Consider the following 23,486-nt stretch of genomic DNA (forward strand, 5'->3'; position numbering starts at 1 on the left):
CGTGAACACCACTATCATATAGCGTTGGTGTACGGTGTTTTTTTTTTTGCAATATTTTGCTGTCTTTTCTTGGATTTTCTGTTTGCACTCAGTCACATATTCACTTTAAGATGTTTTTTGATGATGTTTTTGTTTGTTGCGGTTGCACCCGATTCAAGAGCCGAATGGCTCACAGGGCTATACCTAATAAATTAACTTGAACTTGATGAGGCCACCACACCTGTTGGCCTCGCCACCATTAGGTTACCCCACCTAAAAGCCGCCTCACCCTCCTTTGAATTTACTCCCCAAACATTGCGAATGCCATCCCATGCAGCTATTGAGACTTCTTGGAGCAAATTGTGTTTTTATTTTTGCTGACGTAAAAGGCTGGCGGCTTTTTAAACCAACGGTATTGATTTGTGGGTGTTTGGGGCATGTGGATGTGTAGGGAGGGGCCTTTTTGGCAATGCCACTTTTGTCCACTGCCAGCCCAGGTGTTTGCTATTGGGGGACCTCTGCTGGAAAGTGATAATTGAACACCTACCTTCTCAACATCACGATGCTGCCCAGCGAGCCGGCGCGGTGAGGATGGAGCGGCATGCGATGAGCAGCCGAAACTTTCTTGGCAACCGTCACCAAATTTTCGTGGCCCGGTAGCGTGGTGCGAAGTTTGTGTGCATTTAAGAGTGTGCCCGCGTTTCTGGGCCCCGCCATGCCCACCTGTTGCTGCCAACGGGCGCACGGCGTGACCTCTTCGCTCCAAACACACGCGTGATGAGGGTGCTGAACAGCAGCGTGCAGGAGTTGCACACCTAGAGGGAGGGAGGGTGGGAGGCCGGCGAAACGCGGTCGAGACTGGGAAACGCACGGCGACCACGGACCTATCCAGAGCGCGCACAAGAGCGACGTCACTGCTCCGAATCGTTACAATTGACCGGCGCTAAGTAAACTGAACGCGGTGAAGTCAATGTACTCACGGCCCAGACGGGCGACGCGAACCCTAGGATGGCAGCCCGCAGCGCGTCAGGGACGTACGTGGTCATGTGATCGCCGAGCCGCGAATCTCGGAACAGAGCCCGCAAGATATTGAGCGCGTGCACCTGGGTCGCGAGTAAAAAAGGGCGAATGGGTGGGCACAGACGTCACCAGTCTGTGGCTCAGCACAAATCGGACAGCATAGACACTTGCATTCAAATTCATATTCTTAGGTTTTTTCGGTAAAGTCACGTAGGTAAAAAAATTAAAATTAATCAAAGTAAAAAAAAAATCACGACGTTTGCATTCAAGGTTAGCTTTCCATTAACTCCATTGAAATTCAATAGCCCAGATTTCAAGAATCTATTATTTTAACATCGCAGCATCGCTAGTGGTCGTGGGAATGTGACAAACAACTCGTGTTGCGCTGTCAAGTTATTAGGTTTCTGCCACTGCACCAAGTCATGTTTGCCGACCACATCAGCCACCTGGTTAATTTGCGACAAGAGCACTCTAGGCCGTTACTAGTGAAACAGAATTGTTGTCTTTCAGCTTGCGGTGTAGGACAGTTATAAGGCACCTGGGGGTTATTGTGCCGAAGGGATTGTTTTTCCATCTCCCTTTGCCGTTGGTCTCCCCGGGGTTCCGCATACCTGGGCGTGGACGCCGGGTTCATCGGGACCCTTTCCCTGCGGCAGCGCAAGAGGCAGGAGCTGGCTCATGGCGGTGCGCAGCAGGGAGCGTCCCGAGCGCTTGTGCTCAGCGGAGACCAGCGCCTGACGTGCGCACGCAAGACACACGCGGCGCGCACGCGGACGATCAAAGACTCGGCAGGCTGTCCACCGAGGAAGAGTTGAGTGGAGTGGGCAGTCTGGTGGCTCTGGCTCCCTCACGACTGGGGCCGCGACGTGGGCTGGCTCCCCCGTGGAGCACAGTTTTTAGAAGAGCCAAGCGGCGCTGCTTTTCTCAGAAATTGAGAGCGATGTGATAAACAGCAAGCGATCTGCCAACCCCATTGCATAAGCAACAAATTAGCCGTGGCATCGTGGGTCGGAATTTCTGCACATTCACCAAAAGCATTGCAAACATATTTTTTATTGTGCATATCAAAGTAATTGTATCAAAAACAAGACAGTTAAGTCACACCAACTAATACGACGAGTGCTATTATCATACCCGACTGCTTACGTGTCTCTGCTACTCATGGTCACACACACCACACCGAGTACACTTATATAAGGCCAGGTTGGCTTATGGGACCCCACTTGGCACTGACGCAATCAATCATTGCTTTAGAACTGGACCAAGGTCACTGGGGATGCGGCGCAGTGCTTTTCAACCCCTGCGCATGGCCCGACGGGCCTAGCCGAGGCCCCGACGGGCGCGGATGAGGCCCGGCCGCATTGGCCGGCGTGAGATCGCCGCGCGGCGCTGCTGGCACACACCTGGATGTAGAAGGGCACTCCGGCGCTGCGCCGCGTGGCGCACAGCTTGGAAGCCGCGGCACTTTCCTTCACCTCGCCGAGCACCGCCTCCAGCCACTGCCGCGGCAGAGTCTGCAAGGCCGGGTCCTCACTTCTGCGATGGCCACCCCAAAACGTCGACAAAACACACAGGGCACGGATGCACGACCACACATGTGAACAAGGGCGTACAAAGACAGAGACCCCCTCCCCCCTACTCCGTATAGCCCTTAAAAGACTGGAGGACCAACTGCTGTTCGCGAGCATCCAAGAAGGCCGGCAGGGCATACGAGGGGGTGGGTGGCCAGCACCATGTCCGGCCGCCTTTGTCTCCCTCGTGGCGATATTGAGGTTGAGTCAACCTAGGAGAGGCCCAGGAGCGGTTCAAATAATTGTCACTGGTGTTGGCCGTGAGCGGGAATCGCGACTCGGGGTGCCGGGTTCATACCGCAGCGCTTCTAACCACTACGCCACCGCTCCCCACGAGAGGATGCACGCATAACGCACACAATGCACACAATTACAAATGCAATCACTTGGAGCACATGTTTTCATGCCAAACCTGGAGACAGCGCATGAGGCCGGCAGCGCCGCAGCCGCCGTGAGTGTGCTCCCGAGTGCGCGTGCGTCACTGGAATCAGCACTTCAACTGTGTGCCAATTCGCGGCACGCGGGCCGATAGCGCCATGAAAGTGGCCCGCCGCGGGCTCCTGACCGCCAGAAATAAAAGCGAGCGGCACTCCGGATCACCTTTTATAATCCGTTATCTGCCGCTGCCCTGTGACCTCGTGCCTCCGAGGGCCTCTCCTCCATCACTGATAAAGGGTTGACGTGTCATCCCTTGAGTGTCTCTTGCTGAGAGATTACATAAATGCGCACGCAAAATAAATAACTAAACAAAAACAAAGGCCTCCTTGTCACCGGGGCGGAGGGCAAGAGGCCGATGGGATGTTTAAGAGGAGGGGGGGAAAAAAATGGCAAAAAGAGAACGATCGTCTCGGCAGGGCTCTGCGGAAATGCACAGACACGATGCATTAACAACAACTGCAATTTTGGTTTAAACAATGCGAAAGAAAGTCTCAGAGCTATTTGACCACAACTCAATACTGACACAGTAAGGAGAGGTCTTGGGAAGTGCGTTTAACTTGTCTGCATTTTAAATTGGGAAAATCTGACAAGCGGGAAAACATGAAGAAACATGCTCTCCGGGGAAGCTGCAGGCTCTGCTTCGGGGCAAGATGTGGTTGTGCCAGGATTGTGGGGAGCGGTGATCGTGAGTGGGGGAGGTGGGGGTAAGTAAGCGGGGTGAGGGGCGAGCCCTTCACCGAGCGAGAGCGTCCACGAGTTTTCCGAATCCCACGTAGGCCAACTCGAAGGCCCCACGGTGCCTCGACTCCAGCAGCTGCTGCCGGAAGTAGTGGCCCACGGCTTCCAACTGCACGGCCGCGGGCACACACACACACACGCACACACACACGCACACACACACGCACACACACACGCACACACGCACGCACATCGCATCGCATCGAATCGAGGGCAACTCGGCGGCCAGAACGGATTTAGCGCTGGAAAAACATTTAATCGCGCGGCCCGCGGACGCGTTAGCGACTCGTCTGCCTTCGTCGGATAGAACCCGAGAGTGATATTCTCACGCGGCGAATTCTTCTTGCGAGGGCCGATTATTTACGCCTCTTTATTTGTGAGTGTAACCAAATGGCCTGAAACGCGCTGTGCTTCTACGCTCCCACTTGCCCGCCTTCATCAAGCCGCGCTGACCAGCGTCGTCAAGTGTGGCCCAACAACCCCCCGCGGCCCCCCAGAGCGTGCCGACGTCCTCATCCACCAGTAGACTGGGCAATGCATTTGCACCGACACAAAATCGGCATGCGCCGAAATGGCAACGAAACATCACCCCGCCCCCGAAATAAATCCAATAGTAACTTGCGAATCACAAAAACTTTCCAAAGCATGGAGTGGGTGCATCTGTTGCCTGCTTCCTGCCTGGCTCTCACGCACGGCCGGTGGAATTCTGTGGTGCGGTGTGGGGGGAGGGCGGGGGGGGGGAGGGCACACTGCTTAGGAAGTTGGTTACCTGAGCGGGCTGCAGCGCGGCATGCTGGGAGAGCTGCCCGAGCAGCAGCGAGATCTCCTTCATGCTGCGCCAGCAGCAGAGCAGTACGGCCTGCGCGGTGACGCTGCGCGCGCCCTCGCACTCCTTCTCTGCGGCCACGACGCAGCCCGCGCCTGCGAAGGTCACAGCGGCACGGGTCGGGCAACGCGCGAGTCCGGCCTCCCCCCCCTCGACTCGCGAGCACGCTCGGCACAGACACGGCTCGACGAGCATTCGGGCAGCGCAGCGCAAGCCTCAGGAAACAAAGAGCAGCATTTGGTTTCGTGGAAGGATCAGGTGGTAGGAAACTTGGGACATTTGGAATAGGGGACGGTAAGGGGAGGACATTAAGACACCGAAGAGAGGTTTTGGCGGATGGGACGAACGTGCAGGGGGCACGTTACTGACAGAATCAGACCCGGGTTCTGGTGACCATGGGAAAAAACCTCCAGCCAATGGAGGTTTTACAGAAAGAACCAAAGAGAATGGTGGGATACTGTTAAGAGTGACCCATGGAGGACAGATCTGGTCTTTGCAGCAACTACGGGATTGAGTGAAGGAAGCAAGTGATGATGAGTGTGGTGGCATCAGCTGTAATGGCCATGATAACCTGCTGACCTTGGGTTTGGTTCAGCTGGAGTCATCTCTGCATTCTCACAGCTGCGGGTTTGCCAGATTATGGGAAGTTTACGCCGATGGGTGTCAGACACGTTCATTTCACGAGCACTCGGAGAAGCCATTCCCAGCTCCCTTTGGCGCTGGATCAGTTAACTTCGATCCACACGTACAAACAGTCCCTGCTGTGCTTTGATTTAAACGTATGTTTGTATGTCGAACTTCTTTCACACCATACGTATCCCACTGTGCTAATCGGGAGGTGCTGGGAAAGACAACAAACTAAACACAAAAAAGCGATTCTAAAGAAAATGTTTTTTTTTATCGAGATTTAACGCAGGAAACCGCTACCCCAAAAAAGAAATGCAACCCGAAATAAAACGAGGACAAAGAAATACACATGGGAGCGAGCGCCCAGAAAGGGCGGTGACGCACATCTCTCGCTGTTCACATGGAGCGGCTTGCGGTCACGGACAGCGGGGCGGTCACGAGACACGAGAGAGAAGGGGGCTTCACGAGCCAGACAAAGAATTGTGTCCACGCAAACGACGACAGACTCCTTGTCCCGCGCTTACCCCCCCCCTTATCTTCACCGCGGCGCGCGGCGCACAGCGGACGATTGCAGCTGCGCCCCCTCTGCGATACTTTTCTCATCGAAAAGATTCAATAAAACCGCGGCGGATTATACTGCACTGTAGTCACGACCTCGTCTCATCCGTTGCACTCCCGACAGAGCAGCCCACGGGCTGCTACGCACATTGCACCGGCGGTGTGTGTCTCCGCCTGCTGGCCTCTGTCCCACCTCACAGGCTTTGAAAGCTCCACTCAGAAATTCCTCGAGTGGCACCGGGCACGCGGCCAAGCGCGGCAGGCAAATATTTGGCGCCGACGGCAACTCTCCATTTGCCGTCGGCGTGGCAACACCGGCGACCCGCTGGTTTCCCCCGGTGAGAGAGGAAGGACCCCTGGCACATGCGGCCGAGTTGTCCTGCGCTTGCCCGTTGGAAGAGTCCTCCGGCAGCGATTTGCGGCCATCTGCGGCTAATGGAAGTGCATTTTTTTTTGTGCCATTAGAAATTGTCAGCCATTACCTATTCACTGCTGGATGAAAGGCCGTTGCCATCCTGCCGTGTTGAAATCCATCTCGCTGCTCCTGTGTACGAGCTGATCATATCCCTCCTCCTCCTCCACGTTGGTCATCCTCTTGGGCACGTTGTTGTTCCCTGGTGTCGTCGCCATTCCTTCACCAGTCTCGTCCCCGGCAGTGGCGGTGTTCTACTCAAGCGTGCGCGGCTTCTTAACGGCCAATAAGGAGTCTAATTATCATTTGTTCTCGAATCCTCGTGTTGCTTTCAGTGTCTCTCGGTGTGCATTCCCAGCTTGTAATGGGCAGGTAATACGCACCGATTTGACATTTTATGCTCTTGGCAGAATAATTATTTAAAAATTGAAAAAGCACTCGACGCTGCTCGCCTATGCCTCTTCATTCCACTCTGGTTACTTCCCAGAGAACCGCCGTGGATATGTACGTACATACCCTGTTGTGTTCTAGACCTGCGTCTTTTCAACAATTACATTCCTTTTGTTCGGCGAGTAAAGTTAACAAAAATACATTTCTAATGGGCACCTATTGCGACTGAGCAAGTAACGGCAGGAAGCACCACGTGCACTCCTGCTGCTTGCCGGGCGATGAATTAGAATGCGATCTCCTTTCGTTCCACCGCCCGTCGGCGCTGCAGGCATCGCTGTACGCTTCACGCGAGCGGCCGTCGCTCCGCGGCAACTTGAACCGCGAACTCGAGCAAACTTCTCGGCTCGCGAGCACCGAGCACGGCGACGCGTCGGCAAAACGCCGAGATTGGCGGCGGCGGTGTTGGTGGCGTTAGGGGTGGGGGGGCGACCAGAGCACGGGGTCTCACCGGTGCCGGGGCGGTCCGGGATGAAGCCCTCGGGCGAGGAGCTGTTGACGACGCGGGAGGCGATGCGGGACACGCGCCAAGCGGCCGACAGAAGCCTCTCCAGCAGGTGCTGCCACGCGGGCTCGGCGCACAGAGAGCTGCAACAGCCAATGCCGCCGAATTAGAATCGATCAGATTATTTACTTCGACTGGAGGAATCCGATGAGCTGTGAAGCTCTTTGTCACAGATGTCCAGCAGGGGCAGGTCAGAACATGACAACGACGAGCAAAACAAAAACGAATGCAATAGGAGTGCAAAGTATAGAAAAGGTAAACAAATCACTTCAATTTTTTTATAAACCAATTTTTTTTCTTATCTTACCAGGTGAAACCCACTGAGCTATTAGCTTCTTTTTCAGAAGCGACCTGGTCCCAAATGATAGATCACAGGCCAAGATGCGCACCTGTGGCGAGCGATGTGGGTTTGGTGGACCAGGCAGTGGTGGAACCATTACCTGTGAGACCCCCCCCCCACCACCACCACCATCACCTAGTGTACAACAAAGTGGCACCGACAGGAGACAAAACTGCCAGTAGGTGATTGATGTCATTCTAGATTTGAAGTTTAAGTGACTGCAAGGATCCATACTCTTGGTTCTTTCGGTAAAGTCACGTAGGTAAAGAAAATAATAAATACAAATAAAGTATAGGCGATTGATGGGCATGGAGTATGAGCGCAATCCACTGGAATCCGTGTTTGTTCCGGGCACATTAGCTTCCCGTCGCATGCAGAAACCAGGTTCCCAAATGTAGCGAGCCAGTCAGGTGACCATTGACCATGAAAAAAAATGACGGTGACATTTTGTTTGAACTTTCACTATTGGTTTATTCCAATAGTTGAATGGCCATGAAGTATGAACTCTATATAGCAGGACAGGCGGGTAGGTGGCAGGCACTACGTCGTGTGGATTAGAGGCAAATGAACGGACCTCAGTGACGTCACCTTCCGGAGGCCGTTCTCGAACGCGGCACGCTGCCACCGCTCTCCGCGCGACACTACGATGCCGACAGCACGACGGGTTGAGGATTTAAAGATTTGCATTTATACACGGAGCGGATGTTCCGCAGCACACGGCTCTTACTTGGGGTAAATGAAACGGCGAGGGCGACTGAGCCATGCTTGCAGGCCTCAGGAGAAGAGAAAACCCAAAGCCCCGCCCCCCCCAGCCCAGTATCGGTGCAGCGAGCGGTCTCGCGCCGGCCCAGAAAACTCACCCCGGGCGGGTGCCGTGCAGGAGGCGAGTGGCCGCGTGCAGGCGACCGTACATGGGCCGCGTGCTCGCCGCCTCCAGCAGGCTGTGCTCGGCCACGGCCACGTCGGCCTCCAGGCCCGACACCAGCACGCCCATCACTGCAGCGGCACGATGCCCACGACAAAGACAACGGACGGCGGCATCAGCACCACGACCAGACGACTTTGATCTCCCCGGTGTCGGTGTCCGTTGCACGCGACTGCACCCATGCACCGATTTGAGGCCGGGTTGACTGGTTCCGATATTACTCGCCACCGATGTTAGCCAGGTCGCTGGGTTTGTAGCAGAGCGTGCAAACCACGGGGCCACAGGTCACATTGTACACGCGCGCGCACACACGGCACTTTGAGGCACTATATCGTTTCAGTGCTGAATGCAATTCATAATCTTAATATCGCGCACGTATCCGCACCACCATTCGGCACTGTCGGTAGAGTTAGGGGGCATCCATTGAGTACGTACGCATGGAGGGGGGAGGGGGGGTTTACCCAAATGCGTACGCTTGCGTGTGGGAGGTCTACTGACAATGTACGTACACATAGGAAATGGGGGGGGGTGCGTCTGGCGTATGTACGCAGGTGAGGGGGGGTGGTGTAAAAAGTTTGCGTGCGTACAGGGAGGGGGGGAGGGGTCAATTTTTGACAGATTTTTGCGTTACGTACTAAATGGATGGCCCCTTACCATGATTGTTGTGCGAGGCTGGGTGCACTTTAGAGTGCCGAAGGCTTTCTTGCAAGTCACAGGACAAAGGCCGTCGTTTGTTGATTAACAGACCAGACTGACTGGCAGATGCAAAACTGCTCTCCGCTTTGCTAAACTGTCAAACACACACACACGTCCTGTACACAGATGCAACACTCACATACGCACACTCCACACTGCCGCACTGTTGATTCCAATGGGCAGCCCCACAAACTAACCTTTCAAAAGCATCAGCTACAGGAACGCAAAATAATAATTTCTGTGTGCACGACACGGGATTTCTGCCAGTCGTCGCCAAATGACCACGCCATTTCCGTCTGGCTCGTGAATGCGCTCGGCGTTGACCAGCATCACGGCGGGCCGGGTCACCGGTGCCAGCCGTGCAGCCACCGTGCAAACCAGACCTGCCAGCGTGTTGGACTCCAGGCTGCGGCCTGGTTTGTCTTGGACCCCATCCGGCTGGGAGGCTGAAGAGACGGCATCCGCCCCCGTGACCTCTCCCACGCCTCGCCCTCCTGGACACGTTTGCTCGACGCCGTCCTCCTAGTGGGGGGGGGGGAGGGGGGCGACGGAGACAAACGCGTACTCACACGAGCCGGAACGAGCGTTTTATTTCTCCCGTCCATGGGGCAGGAGCGGCTCTCGCGCATACTTTAGTCGTGATGGGCCGTTAGTAGCACGGTTAGTAGCGAGGTTGGCTCCGTACGGTGCGAAAGAAGTTCAACATAGATACACTGTAACAACTGTACGAGCACATGGCCCTCGAGAAAGGGACCGTCAAACAGTGTGCCGTGTCTCGCCTTGCCTGCCTCAATGTGTGTCGCCTCTGTTGTTCTCTCTCTGCGTCTCTCCCTGTGTACCGCGTGGTCTGTCTCTCTGCGTCTCTCCCTGTGTACCGCTGTCTCTTGCTCAATGTCCGTCTTTCTTCGTTCTCTCTGTGTCTCTGTATCACTCTCCCTCCATGTGTCTGTCTCTCTCAATGTCCATCTGTCTCTCTTGCTCTACGTCCATTTCCCTGTATCTCTCCACGTCTCTCTCTCTCTCGTCACTAGAATCCATATTCCCCTGTCTGACCCCCCCCCCCCACTCAGTGCTCAGAAATTAAATGGTAGCGTCATCCATCATACAGACGTTCAACTGCTGAATGACCGTGGACCACAGACGCTGGAACATCCACGGGTGCGGGAAGGCGTCGCCTACCGACGTGTGCTGGGGGAGCACGCGGCTCAGGGCGCTGTGGGGGGCCCAGCGCACGAGCAGGGCCAGCAGGGGGGCTGCCGTGGAGGGGTCGGAGGGTCGCGGGCTGGAGGCCAGAGCCAGCGCCACCACCAGCAGGGAGCGGAGGCACTCCTCCGTCTGCACGCACGCACGCACGTGGTGAGAATGTGACTCCTACCACCAAAGACAAATAGACCCCGTATAGCATGAACAGGCTTTTGGGGCAAGTGCTGTTGGCGATTAGCACCTATGAAGGCCGGCACGGCACACGAGGGGGTGGGTGGGCCAGCACCACGCCCGGTCGCCTTGTTTTGCAAGTGCCGATGTTTACACACCGCACTAAGTACATACTCTCTGGTTCTTTCGGTAAAGTCACGTAGATAGAAAAAATTATAAAAAGAACACGACGTTTCGATCGCAACACAAGCGTCCGTCATCAGGTGAGAAAGAATGATCTGCTGTTGTGGCTTTATATAGGCACGGGAGGGGGGGGGAGAGGGGGGTTTTGTAGAGTCGTGGCTGCAGGAGTTCACAGGGGAGAGGGGGAGAGGGAGGGAGGGTTTGTGGCGTGCAGTGACGGCTGGGGGTTGGAGAAATTAGCATGTCAATGAGCTTGAATTAGTAAACGAAAACAGCACGGGTGGAAGAGTGACAATCACAGCAGTTATAACTTGACGTGGATTATCACGTCCTTCTAATGATCGCTCAATCTGAATCCATCTTCTCGATGAAAGCTTTGTCTGTGTTTGTATATCTGGATGGCTTCATGAACAAATCTCTGATGGTAGCTCGAGGGTTTGCAGAGCACCTTGGTCATTTAAGTACCAGGTACTTAATTGAGGCTGAGTCGACCGAGGGGAGGCTCAGGACCGGTTCGGATAATCGTTACCGGTGTTGGCCGTGAGCGGGAATCGAACTCGGACCACCGGGTTCGTAGCAGAGCGCGCTAACCGCTACGCCACCGCTCCCCACCGCACTTACCACCACACGCAGCTGCCAAGCCACTCCATGCGACGGTGCCTTGAGCACGTTATATCTGAAGGCAATGTCATTTGCTTGTCGCATAGCGACGCTTCAATTCACCGACCGATATCCATGTCGATGCATCAAGAGAGGCACGCATCACGCACCTGCAGCCCGAGCCGCTCTGCTGGCAGCAGTTGCAGCAGGGCGCTCGCCAGCCGCTTCACCTCGGGGAAGTTGTCGGCCAGGCAGCCGAGAAGGACGCGGGCTCGCTCCGGCGTCACCGCCTCCGCCAGGCTGAACCCTGCACCGCCAGACGGCAGCGCGGAGAGCCGGGCTCAACACGACCGTCTGGCCCGACGGTCACCGCATTGCCGGCGCGACGCGACGACCTTGCCGGCGCCCTCACGCGTTCGGTGCTCGAGGGTTTTGAATCGTTTAAAAAAAACTAGAAACTCTCGTTATCTCGTGAAACGCCCGTGGAGCTACGAATTAATTATTATTGCAATGATTGTAGACTTTCATCAAGCCCGCAAGTGTGTACGTGGCAATCCACTGCCGGACAAAGGTGTCCGGGACACCACGTGAGTCAATGGTGCTGTTTCACCAAACTTCACCACGCTGGGGTGGTGAAGGGGAGCTCGGGACCGGTTGAGATATTTCTCGCCAATGATGTCAGCAGTGGTGGGGAATTGAACCAAGCTTTGCCAGGTTCATTGGAGCAGCGCGCTAACCACCGCATCACCGCTCCACTCCAACAGCCATATTAAAAATTAAACGAAGTTACACCACTTAAAACGGGAAAACACCTACACGTCTATGGGATGCACACCACAAGCAAGAGAACTTGAGAATGTATTTATTTACTTAACTGGTCGGTAAGGACGTGTGGGTGTGGGCGCGAGGGGGAGAATGTGGAGCGTTCACCTGGGAAGTCGGGGAACACCTCCTCAAGCAATCCCAGCATGCTCAGCGCCATGAACTTGCGTGGGAACGAGGCTCCGGGAAACAGGGCGTCGAACGACACGTCGCTCAGCCAGAAGAGAAACTCCTGGGGGTCGTCCGTCAGCGGCGGGAAGAGGAAATGCGACAAACTGCAACGTCGGCGGGGAACCATCGCCTCGCACCCACAAGCCGCGTGAGCGCATAACGAGTGGGCCCCCCGCTGTGTTGGCAGTGGAGCACGAGGACGAATCAACAACAATGCCATTGCCTCGTGATCGAAAACAAATATATGGCAAGCCTCAAGTCCCCGATCCGGAGCCACTGCGTCGCCAACCAACAAGGGCGGCCCCCTAGCCGGCAACATTCATCTGCTTTGTTTGTTGTCTGTTATCGTGACAGACGTGGTGAGGTTGATTTTATTTTGGTGTGGGCGCGAGGGTTTGCCAAGGTACCGCCCGGTCGGCTCACGCGATATTGCTGCAGGCCGACGTGCGGGCGCCGCCCGTCCACTCCCGGCGGGCCGTGTCGATGATGCGGCGAGGAGCCCGACTGCCGGAGCCACGCCAGCGCTCCGTCCCGCATGCGCAGCAACAGCTGTGGACAACAGCCCCAGCATCACACACGCACACACATACACACGCACACTCGTACACACGTACACACGCACGCTCCGCATGACACACGTACACACGCGTACACACGCGTACACACATACACACGCACGATCCGCATGACACACGTACACACATACACACGCATGCTCCACATGACGCACACACGCACACACGCATGCTCGGCATGACACACGCACACACGCACACACGCACGCTCCGCATCACACACGCACACACGCACACTCGGCATGACACACGCACACTCGGCATGACACACGTACACACGCACGCACACTCGGCATGACACACGCACACCGTACACTCGGCATGACACACGCACACTCGGCATGACACACGTACACACGTATGCTCGGCATGACACACGCACACACGCACACACGCACGCTCCGCATCACACACGCACACACGCACACTCGGCATGACACACGCACACTCGGCATGACACACGTACACACGCACGCACACTCGGCATGACACACGCACACCGTACACTCGGCATGACACACGTACACACGCACGCACACTCGGCATGACACACGTACACACGCACGCTCGGCATCACACACGTACACACGCACACTCCGCATGACACACGCACACACGCACGCTCGGCATGACACACGCACACACGCATGCTCGGCATGAAGGACAACAAACCAAACACAACTAGATGGGGGTTAGGGATTAGAGTAAACTCGGCAGACGCGGCAATCGCGAGCGAGCGCCCGCCAGGGGTAATGGCACCCGTGGTGATGCGGCCGCACCTTGCGTAGGAGTGACAGCGTGGCCCGCCGCGTGGCTGCGGAGCAGCTGGGCAGGGCGAGCGGCAGCGCGGTGCGCAGCAGCGCCAGCTCGTGCGGCAGCACGGGCTCCGTGGCGCGCACGCTCTCGCACAGCAGCGCCAGCGCATCCAGGCGGACCTGGCGAAGACGCGGGGGACGTGGAGCCGCGTCACGTGCGGCGGAGGCGCAACGGCGGCGGTGGCGGCATCGTTGCCACGTGGGCTGGGTGCTGTGCGTAACTTGCATGGGATGTGGGGAGACGGCAGAATGTCACGAATCGTCTCCTTGCCCTTTCCCAGGCTCCCCCGTGAAGCAATGAACTCTCCCGATTTAGTCGCAAATATATGAATAAACAGGTTGTTTCTCTCGTCTTCTTTTTACCGTTGCATTTGTATGTTTCTCGTTTGTTCCGTCTCATTAATACAATCTCATCAATCATCCTGAACATAACGTGTGCAGAATGTGCACAAAAATAATCTATTCTTGCGCACGTGATCCGATGCACGTATCGCGAGCACGATATCCATTCACGAATCCTTCCACGCCTGACAAATCGTATCTTCATCGCTTAGCGAGCCCTCCAGCTTACGCTCCAACCAAACGAGCGCTACGGGGTGGTGGCACCGCGGCCCATTCACAGTCGCGATCGGACCCGGCTGACTACCGAGGAACCCGTAACCTCGGCAGCCGGGATGAGCGCATCGACCGAGCGCGACACAAACCTGGTCACATCGGTGCGCGAGAGCTCGCTCCATCAGATCCTCGCCGAGCAGCAGCCGGTCAGGAGCGGCTGCCCTCGCTTCGCCGTCCGGGTGCCCGGCACCGGCGCCGCCGCGCAACCGCGCCGCTGCCCGCAGGCACGCCACCAGCCCGCCCAGGCTGCCCCGGCCGCCTGCACCCGCGGGGCAACACGCGGCACCGGTCGGCGGGACGGGGAGCGCGGCGGCGGTGCGGTGGTTGACGCGCTGCGTTGCTAACCCAGGAACCCGACCGAGCTCAATGGCTAAGATCAGTGGCGGGTCATATCTGAATCGGTCCTGGGACCTCTCCAGAAATGATGACATGGCGAACATTGGCACCGGGGAGATAGAGGCGGCCACAAGTGATGCTGGTGACGCCTTCAGCTCGTATTCCGCGTGACCCTTCACAGGTGCTCACTGTGGGCACTGGTCCCGACAGCCTGGCAGGTTGGCAGTACGTAGGATCTTTGTTTTTGCGTGTGGAGAGCGGTAGCGCAGTAGGTCAGGCGTGACCACACCCACTAATCCCAGAAGCTGCCTGTGCATTGTGGGTACAGCCCATGCATTGTGGGTACAGTCCATGCATTGTGAGTATATTCCATGATGATATGCTGGCCGCTTTACCACCGGTCGGGTATTAGGTATTACGTGACGAATTTGTGCCATCCTCCATACATTTATCTCGGCTGACAGGCAGCCTCATCAACGTGCGTGTGTGTGTTCAAAAACAAACTTTCACGGTGTCACAATCCCACAGTGTGAGAGTTGTTTTTCAAAGGCACCTGCCCTGTGAGAGATCATTCTGCTGCGAGTCTGGAACTCTCTTTCCCCCAGCCATCTGTACTGCACACTTCCTGCCCCTGCCTACGTCCAGGCTCCTTACCTCCTGTGTCCGTGACCACCTCTCTCTCGCTGCAAACTAATTATCTCCCACCGTTTCTGTAAACCGTCTAGAAATACGGTCACGTGGAGACTCTACGGTAAGTGCACGTCGAGTTGTAATTGTATTGTGGGCATCTCTTGCCTGGCTGGCGCGCCTGCAGGGCCTGCACAGTGAGAGCCAGGCACGCCGGGTTGGACTGGAGCAGCCGTGGGAGGCACTGCTCCACCACGCGACTCCTCCCCGTCTCCGCGTCTCCCTCCGCTCCGTCTCCCTCCGCTCCGTCTCCCTCCGCTCCGTCTCCCTCCTCCGCGGTGCCCGTTCCCAACGCCGGCGCGCACAGCACCTCCAGGAGCGGGGACACCCACGTGCGCAGCCAAGGGTCCGCAAAATCGCCCCCAATGCCAACGCCGTCGACTGAAAAAAGGGCGCAGGCCGTGCCGATTGCGGCGTCGCGGGTTCAGGGTCATCGTTACCTGGGGTGCAACCGCAGCCGGCGGCGCGGCTCTTTAAACGTCGCAGTCCTGGCTGCTGTGGTCGGGTTTAGGCAAAGTGACGAATCGCTCCAATTAAAAAGGACTCTCACAATTCGGGGATCATATTATATCAATTAAGTTCAAGGAACAGTGTATAATTTGCGTGCATAGCTTATAATTGATTCTTACATACACAGTTCAATGCACGTATGAAATAATCGATTTTAAAGCTTAGCTAGAGCGACCGCTCAAGGCACACTTGATCAAGTTGGAGGTTCTGTTTTTACCGTCCTGCCGTTCCCTCGATTCCGCACCGTGGCCGATCTCCTGGAGGTGAGCGCGACTCATCGACCCGAGCAAGTCCGCCGCGTGCGGGCACATGGCGGGGTCCACGGCGGCCGCCACCAGCAGGCCGCGGGGCGTGCCAGGAGCCAGCGCCAGCAGCCAGGAGGGGCCCTGCACCTCCATCAGCGCCCGCGCCGCGCCAAACGCCGCCCGGCACCGCCAGCCAAGCGCCAGGGTCCGATGCGCCACGGCCCGCGCCAGCCCGTCCACCGGGCTCGCCGCCGCGTCTCCGCCGATGCCGGATCCGAGCGCAGAGGGACGTGCCGGGACCACGGCGGCGCGGTGGGCCCTCAGGAGGTTGGCGAGGATGTGCCGCGCTTCGTGCCGCACGCCGTCCAGGGGGTGGTCCAGGTTGGCCCACACGTAGCGCTCGACCAGCAGGTCGGCCGCGCGCACCTCCGCCGAAGAGGACGACGACGACGAATCCGCCGCTGGCGTGGACGTCGGTGGCCGGGGCGACGAATCGCACGGGGTGAGCGACGGCGAGGTGAACTCGTCGCAGCGGCCGCTGTCCGTCAGCGCAGAGCGCAGGAGCGGCGTCGCGCTCGCCGCCTCGGATTCCAGGCCCGCGAGGGCGGAGGCCGTCCACAGGGTCAAAGTTCGGGCGAGGGTGAGCGCAGCACTGGGCTCCTGGGATCTGGATGGAACGGTGGGCAGGGAGGACTTTGCTCAGTCAGGAAACAACGAGAGTGGATGTCATATTCAACTCGTCAGGGCCTGAACCCAAGGTGTGTTGCTGGATGAACAGGAGACATGGAACTATTCCATCTGTCCTTTAGGAATTGCCTGAATTGTCACCATTGGGGGGGGGGTCACAATTAAATTTAATATTTATTTTTTGTTGAGTGTTTTTCACATTTCTTTAGTGCACTGCGTAGCCCTATTCAGTAATCAATAATTATGAGTGCAATTGAATAAAAAAGCCCATTTGAAATCAACGGACCAAAGCATTGTTGCGTGACAAGTGCACTCCCGGTAGGTTCATCTCTACCCAGCGGTGCAAGCTGCGCTGTGTTTACGCAGCAGCAAGTTTAAGTGCAGAGACGTCACATTCCATCGGGCGCCCTGGAGCCGGGCCGCTCACCCAGCAGCGAGCTCCAGCAGGGGCCGCAGGACGCGAAGCAGCAGGCGCAGCTGGGGGCCGCTCGCGACGTCCCAGTTGAGCATCGCGAGGGTCCCGTGGCACACGCTCAGCCACGTCTCCCGGTCCTGCAAAACCCGCGGCAGCCGTTCCCGCCGCACCTCCATCACCACGGACGGCCTGTGCCACTTTCCCTCGTGTCATTTTGGGTTTCAATCTGGACCGCTACACGACAACAATGTTATTATTAACGACGAATGAGTAGGGCATCAGCAGGGCTTCGGGCAGCCAGAGTTTGCAGTTACCCAACAACAATAAGCAACGGATTGGCGCTCGTGCACGAAGGGGAGACTCACGGAGGCGGCAACGTCGCAGAAGCGCTGGAATTCGTCGCTCGCCCACGCCGGGAGAGCCACCGCGCCGCCGCCGCCACCACCGCTGGTGCCCGCCTCCCGTGAGCCCAACAGCGCCAGCGCGAGCTTCGGGCCAGGGTGGGGAGCAGGAACGGAAAACCCTCGGCTGTGCGATCAAACGGCGATACTGCAGAAAGCCACCGCCGCGACTCACTGAGCTACATATTCTTGGTTCTTTCGGTAAAGTCATGTAGAAAGGAAGTAAGGGTATCTTAAAGTTATGTGGAAACCCTTCCCGTAGAGGCGGTTAAATTTCGATTTAAAGCTTTCGTGACTGCAGGGATTCAGAACCAAGAATATGAATCCCCGCAGTCACGAAAGCTTTAAATCGAAAGCCACTGAGCTTCCTTTATTCATTGCTTGCTTTTGCAACTTGGCACATAATCCAACACAATTTTGATTTACAAAGTGCTCAAATGCGACCGCATCTCAAGACGCTGTACAAATATAGAGGACATCCATCACAGGGGACGAGGAAGACAAGTAGAGATGTGACGTTCCTGGAGGTGGAGTGAGACGGGATGGGGCTGAAGTGCAGAGAGGGGACAGCAAACGATGGCATTGGATAGCAAAGGTGCCAAGTGGGAAGCCTTCACCGCGAACACACGGTTGGTCATAAAAGTTCACTTTCCACAAGAGGGGAGAGCAGTGAAGGTAGAGTGCGGGGATGGAGGGGGGAGTATGAAGAGGAGGCGGATGTTGGGAGCCGGTGGTGGTACCAGGGGAGCTGGGTCCGACGCTGTGTCGGGGCCCAACAGCAGCAGCAGCACCGCGGCCATGCCTGCCGCCGCACGACACGTCCGCAGGAACCCGGCTGCCACGGTGGGGGGTGGGGGGGGTGGGGGGTGGGGGGGGTCACCCGGAGAGATCGACAGGATGCGTGGGGTCAACGCGTCACACACAGGGACAGCTCCCTCCCGCATCGTGCCACGTTCCAAGGCAACTTTATCGCGTCGGATAGCAATAATGAATGCCATTCATATCATGATCACAATAGAGCCATTTATTTACCCAGGAAAGCCTCGGTGAGTACAATGACCCCCTTTGGGTTGTACGGCGAGTTCTATTTTTAAGGGGTGTTTTGCAAGCGTTGCCTTTTTAAAGTATCAGCCCGTCAGCCTGCAAGTCAACCACAGTTGACCACACTGGATCAGAGTGTGTTAAGGGATGGGGGGGGGGGGGCGGTCTTGGTGGCATGAGAGCACCAGGTGGACGGGGGAGAATGTGTGGCCGAGTCGGAGTACAAACAGCTTTGCCACTAATGAGTTTCCAAGAGTCTCTGCCATTGTGACCCCTAAACCCATCCTCTGGAGTCGTTTTGTTTTCGCGAACAGGATTAGCACTCGGAGGAATGGAACGAACCTCCGCCGTCACAGTTCCTGCAAGATTCTTTTCTTTGAGAACTGATTTTGCCCCCCTGCATAACCTCGTAAAAGAGCCTCTGTTCATGTCTGTTGGTTAAAGCGGATCAACCATTACAATTAACGGTAGAATGATGCCCAAGATAAAATGCTGCTGAAGCAGATTATTATGGCCCAACTCCTCAGGTCCCCTCCCCACCTTTCACTCCCATTTCAACTCCCCCAAGCTCCATCCTTCCATCACCTGTCCTCTCTCTCCACACATCGCCAAAAAACCTTTTAGACAAATGGCAGTATTTTTTTCTTTGGGCCATCATCTCCCGGAGACAATAAGCCCGGGCAAAAACCAAAACCGCGAGCGCGCAAACGGGACGGGCGCCTTTAAAAGGGTCGCTCTGGCAGGATAATCGCCCGGCGCTCACGGGCGTGACCCCGCCACCGCCCACCACAGTGGGGGCCCAGGGAGGTCACGACTCTGCCGTTTAAAAACACACACAAAAAAAACGGAGATTGGATGGAAAAAACTAAACGCGTCAATGCCAGCAGATTGCGAATCAATGGCCGTGTTAAGGCATTCACACGGAGTGTGGCGGTCAGTGCTTAGGGCTAAGGCCGGAGGTCACGGTTCAGTTTGCCGAGCATTGCTGCTGCTCCGTGTGGGCTACGGGTATTGTTTGTAATGCCGAGATTACCGCTGAAAACTGCCGACCGTGCCAAAATTCACAGCGTGGACAAGGACATTGGCAGCAGTGTTTTTTTTTCTTTCGCTTTTGCGTGGTCACCGCTGTTCTGCAATGCAGAGGGAGCCTGGGAGAGTTTCCTCAATGGCTTTCAATGGCAGCCCCTCTCCCTGTCCTGCTGATAATGGGAGAATTCATCCCCCTTTTGTCTGCGCACGTGCGCATGTGCGCGCACACACACATACACACGGCGGGGGGGATCTTTCTTTATCCTCTTTCCACAGAGAATATTGCCACAACGCCAAACTTGATCAACAGAAGGAAATCACCTCTTTGCAAACCCTCCCAACTTCTTGCATTTTTTTGTTATAAACAGAGGTGCGGGTTTCATATCTTGAGTTTGAACACACGCTTGGCTGGTGAGTAATCAGCCATCCATTCAACAGCATTGATTTGCGCTCACGATGCGTGCGGTGAATAGTGTGTGCGTGCGAGAATGGAGTATTTCCATTCGTATCTTACGAACAATTATTTCACATGACCCCCTGCAGCCACAGGAGGTGGTGACAACGCACCACCACAAAGTTAACGACGACAAGGACCCATTATTACGACTCGAATCGCAGCCCCAACCCATGGCAGTTCATCACATCGAGACCGGAGAGAGAATGCGCTACGGCGCCCGAGTTCGGACGACGGGCACCGACAGGATGCGGCTGGCCGTGCACCCATGGGGTTTAGCGCGGGGATGGGGGGGTGGGGGGGGGGCTCTTTGCTCGACCAAGACGGTAAGAGCTTCCCCTGTTGTTTTCGTCGTTTTTTGTTCAAGCGTTACGTGTTAACGCGCCGGTGTGCCAACAGCAGGACGCAGGCACGTGTGTGTGTGTGTGTCGTGTCGTGAGCTCATCCTCCTGTTTGGCCCCGGCCGCCTCGCCCACCTTCCCCCCTTGGGCGCCCGTCCCCTCGTCGAACGGCTCACGTTTCACCGCAGAGACAAAGCAGTTCCTACCGATCAATCCTTCAAACCTCACACGCCAGCCCCCCCCCCACCACCACACACACAGGCACTCCCCCGCACCCAACACAAACACACGCCTTCACGCCTCCCCCCGACGTAGCCACCGCCGACGGCACAGCGCCGTGTCAGCGCGGCATTAAGGGCCGTCAGTGAGCGACTTTCAGACTTAGCGACAGACATCTGTGCACGTCTCTACCGTGAGCCGTATGGCTCACGGTAGAGTTCAGGTCTCATGCTCGCAAGTTCCTCCACGATGGTGCTGCTCTCACGCCCGTCCCCCGGCGCATTTTTCTGCGGTCACCAACCATCAGGCGTGTGCAACGTGTAGAGACTTGATTTTGATTTCCACACGACTGGAAAATATCGGTCATTCAGCTGCACTATTAGGGGCGGTGAGGAGTTTGAACGTTACTGCTCTGCAGTAATGTTCAACAGAGATTCGGCGTGGTATGAATATATTTAAATGTGAACACGTGGACGTTTTAATTACACAACATCTTGTAATTTATGTAAATATTGGGGGCTGTGTAGGCCCGTGTTTCAGCACTTTAGAGGTGGATGTGATTCTCCCAAGCCTGCTGGCCTGCGATGTGAAAAGGTGATGGCAGCGGTACCCAAAGTGGGTTCCAGTAGCTGTCTGTGAGGAGTTGGGAGAGCGTTATCTCCACATAATTCTTCCCAGGTACGCCAGCATTCTCCAAAACGTGTTTAACAATTCTTAACTGGCCAAACATCCCATTGCAGAACCCCCATGAAAAATCAGACTTGGTGATACGTACCTGGATGAATAAATACGGCTATGTTCATAATTTCACCTGTTTAGTTATTATCGCTAACTTCAGTGCGTTGCTGACGGCTCACCATCAGAAAGAATATCCACGAAGCAGCGGAGAAAGCCTGCGCTGGTTGTCCGTAGCGACATCGAGTCCTCGTCCTGAGCCTTCCCTAGGCGCCCCAGTGCCTTCTGCAGCAGCACCATCGTCGTCTTGACCGCCGCCTGCGCCTCGTGCATCCACGCGGTCCGCTCCGCCGCTTTCCCTGCGCACTCCCTCAACGCAGCAGCAGTAGCAGCAGCAGCAGTAGCAGCAGCATAACAACACCCTCCCAACGGCGTCGGCAGCGCACGGCGGCGGCATCGACGACACACCACAGCATCAACGTCCGATTTCATCTTCTCCACTTTAGATTTGCTCAAGTGCAAGCATGTATCGATTACAAAACCCACTTCCCCACCTATGACCCGAGTATATTATTATTTATATTATTATACAAGGTTACGATTCACTTCAGTAATGGGCTATTTCTTATCTTGTACATACTGTACCGTCTCATTTATGTTGTGTTTTATGTTCCGTGTCGATTGTTCAGTGTCATTAACACCAAGTTAACATCTTCAGGTCAGTTGCATTTATGATTGACAATTGATTCTGAGAGGGAAGATGCACCGTGCGAATCGCGAGTATAAGAAGTGACACGTCTCCTCCTATTCGTCAGATGCCTACTTGAGTTAATTTCCGTTCACCGGTGTGCTAATCCGGTCGACCAAGACTCCACCATCTTGTTCGCTGCGCTGATTCTGTCGTAGCGCGACCTCAACTGCGAACTCCGGGTGTTGTTTAGGAAGGCGTCTCACCTGGCTCGGTTGACAGAGTCGGTCAGGAGGCCCAGGAGGAGCTCCAGAACTGGAACAAAACGGACACGCGCGCGCCGAGCGCGATTTGTGCACGCGCGAAGAACAAACCCACGGGCGGCGAAGAACGAAAGCGCGACGTGTGAATGCGCGTGCACAGTTACGCGACGCTCACAGGAACACGGACACAGACAAGGCCGGCACCCATTTCAGTTACACACCTGGGGACAGCACAGACACCAAGGCCTCTTCGCCTGCAGGGGAAAACACGAGGAAGACATCAGGCAGAGTTCAGACTTGTTGATTTGGTGACAAAGAGAGGAGGGTGGTGATGGTGGCGGTGGTGGTGTCGAGAGACAACAGAAATAAAAGGCGAAGAGAGTGGCGCTGCACTGACCAAGCGGGAAGTTTTCGAGGCAGCAGGCGAGCGTGGACACCGCTAGCCAGCCCGGCCTCGCGGCGTCCGTGGGCGACGGCTCCCCACCGGGTTGGCGCCCGCTCCGCCCCACAGCGTCGCTCACATGCCCGGCAAGGGCGTCGCAGGCCACTACCCTCCACTCGCCACGCTGGGACTCCAGCAGGCTGGGGTCGGCAAAAAAAGCCGCTCGTTAGCATGGTTATACCGTGGGCACAAGCATTCTTTTTTTTGTATATTTGGTTCACAAAAATTATCCTCAATTGTATCCTGATTGTGCCATTATGTCACGTAACGTCACGAAGATTCCACGTGGATCTTCCGCAGGAAAGTGCGACCCTTCTCGCGTGCCACTTTTCCACCTGCCCTGCCACACGAGAGTAACGTTCGCCAATTCCTAGAGCTGGAATTTTGCCATATTAAGTGCAGAAACAAACTTCACATGACGGTTTTCTGTGCAGAAATGTTGCAACAAGGCTGAGACCATCAACTAATGACACTTATGAACCCGGTTTGATCGCAAGCGGATCCACTGGATTCGAATCCAGGTTCTTGGTGGTCCCAGCTCAGCCCTCTGACCTCTGACCCACCCAACCAACCACCGCAGGAAAAGCTTTCTTAGCGAACCATCAATTACGGTTAGAACAAGGGGCTGGAAAGGCCAGCATCGTTACTTTGTCTCCCAAGTGCAGCTAATGACACACTTGTGCCAGGTGCTTTGTTTTTTTTTCTTTCTCTCGATGAGATGGCCACACAAAGAGCCACCCACATAATTACAGACAAACTCATCTCTCCGATGTGAAGACGTCGCGCCGCATTCCTTCAAGCCCCCTGATGCACGCT

The 23,486-nt window shown here is 56.0% G+C and overlaps 1 protein-coding gene across 1 annotated transcript in view; it reads right to left on the minus strand.

The window, feature by feature from the left end:
• Nucleotides 1-23,486, minus strand: part of THADA (THADA armadillo repeat containing) — a 55,389-nt gene that overhangs the window by 24,512 nt on the left and 7,391 nt on the right. Inside the window, exons 4-27 of the mRNA XM_078858276.1 lie at nucleotides 22,626-22,810; nucleotides 22,450-22,482; nucleotides 22,232-22,280; nucleotides 21,460-21,647; nucleotides 18,259-18,353; nucleotides 17,483-17,605; nucleotides 17,130-17,254; nucleotides 15,988-16,682; nucleotides 15,369-15,641; nucleotides 14,327-14,496; nucleotides 13,587-13,742; nucleotides 12,656-12,781; nucleotides 12,170-12,293; nucleotides 11,410-11,546; nucleotides 10,262-10,417; nucleotides 9,466-9,604; nucleotides 8,322-8,457; nucleotides 7,068-7,204; nucleotides 4,516-4,667; nucleotides 3,746-3,855; nucleotides 2,403-2,535; nucleotides 1,611-1,733; nucleotides 960-1,082; nucleotides 703-794 (exon numbers count right to left, since the gene is read on the minus strand). Coding sequence (XP_078714402.1) covers nucleotides 703-794; nucleotides 960-1,082; nucleotides 1,611-1,733; nucleotides 2,403-2,535; nucleotides 3,746-3,855; nucleotides 4,516-4,667; nucleotides 7,068-7,204; nucleotides 8,322-8,457; nucleotides 9,466-9,604; nucleotides 10,262-10,417; nucleotides 11,410-11,546; nucleotides 12,170-12,293; nucleotides 12,656-12,781; nucleotides 13,587-13,742; nucleotides 14,327-14,496; nucleotides 15,369-15,641; nucleotides 15,988-16,682; nucleotides 17,130-17,254; nucleotides 17,483-17,605; nucleotides 18,259-18,353; nucleotides 21,460-21,647; nucleotides 22,232-22,280; nucleotides 22,450-22,482; nucleotides 22,626-22,810 — 3,780 coding nt within the window. The remainder of the gene's footprint in view (nucleotides 1-702; nucleotides 795-959; nucleotides 1,083-1,610; nucleotides 1,734-2,402; nucleotides 2,536-3,745; nucleotides 3,856-4,515; nucleotides 4,668-7,067; nucleotides 7,205-8,321; nucleotides 8,458-9,465; nucleotides 9,605-10,261; nucleotides 10,418-11,409; nucleotides 11,547-12,169; nucleotides 12,294-12,655; nucleotides 12,782-13,586; nucleotides 13,743-14,326; nucleotides 14,497-15,368; nucleotides 15,642-15,987; nucleotides 16,683-17,129; nucleotides 17,255-17,482; nucleotides 17,606-18,258; nucleotides 18,354-21,459; nucleotides 21,648-22,231; nucleotides 22,281-22,449; nucleotides 22,483-22,625; nucleotides 22,811-23,486) is intronic.

This window comes from Lampetra fluviatilis, chromosome 7, assembly GCF_964198595.1.
Source record: "Lampetra fluviatilis chromosome 7, kcLamFluv1.1, whole genome shotgun sequence".
In the NCBI taxonomy this organism is placed as follows: domain Eukaryota; kingdom Metazoa; phylum Chordata; class Hyperoartia; order Petromyzontiformes; family Petromyzontidae; genus Lampetra; species Lampetra fluviatilis.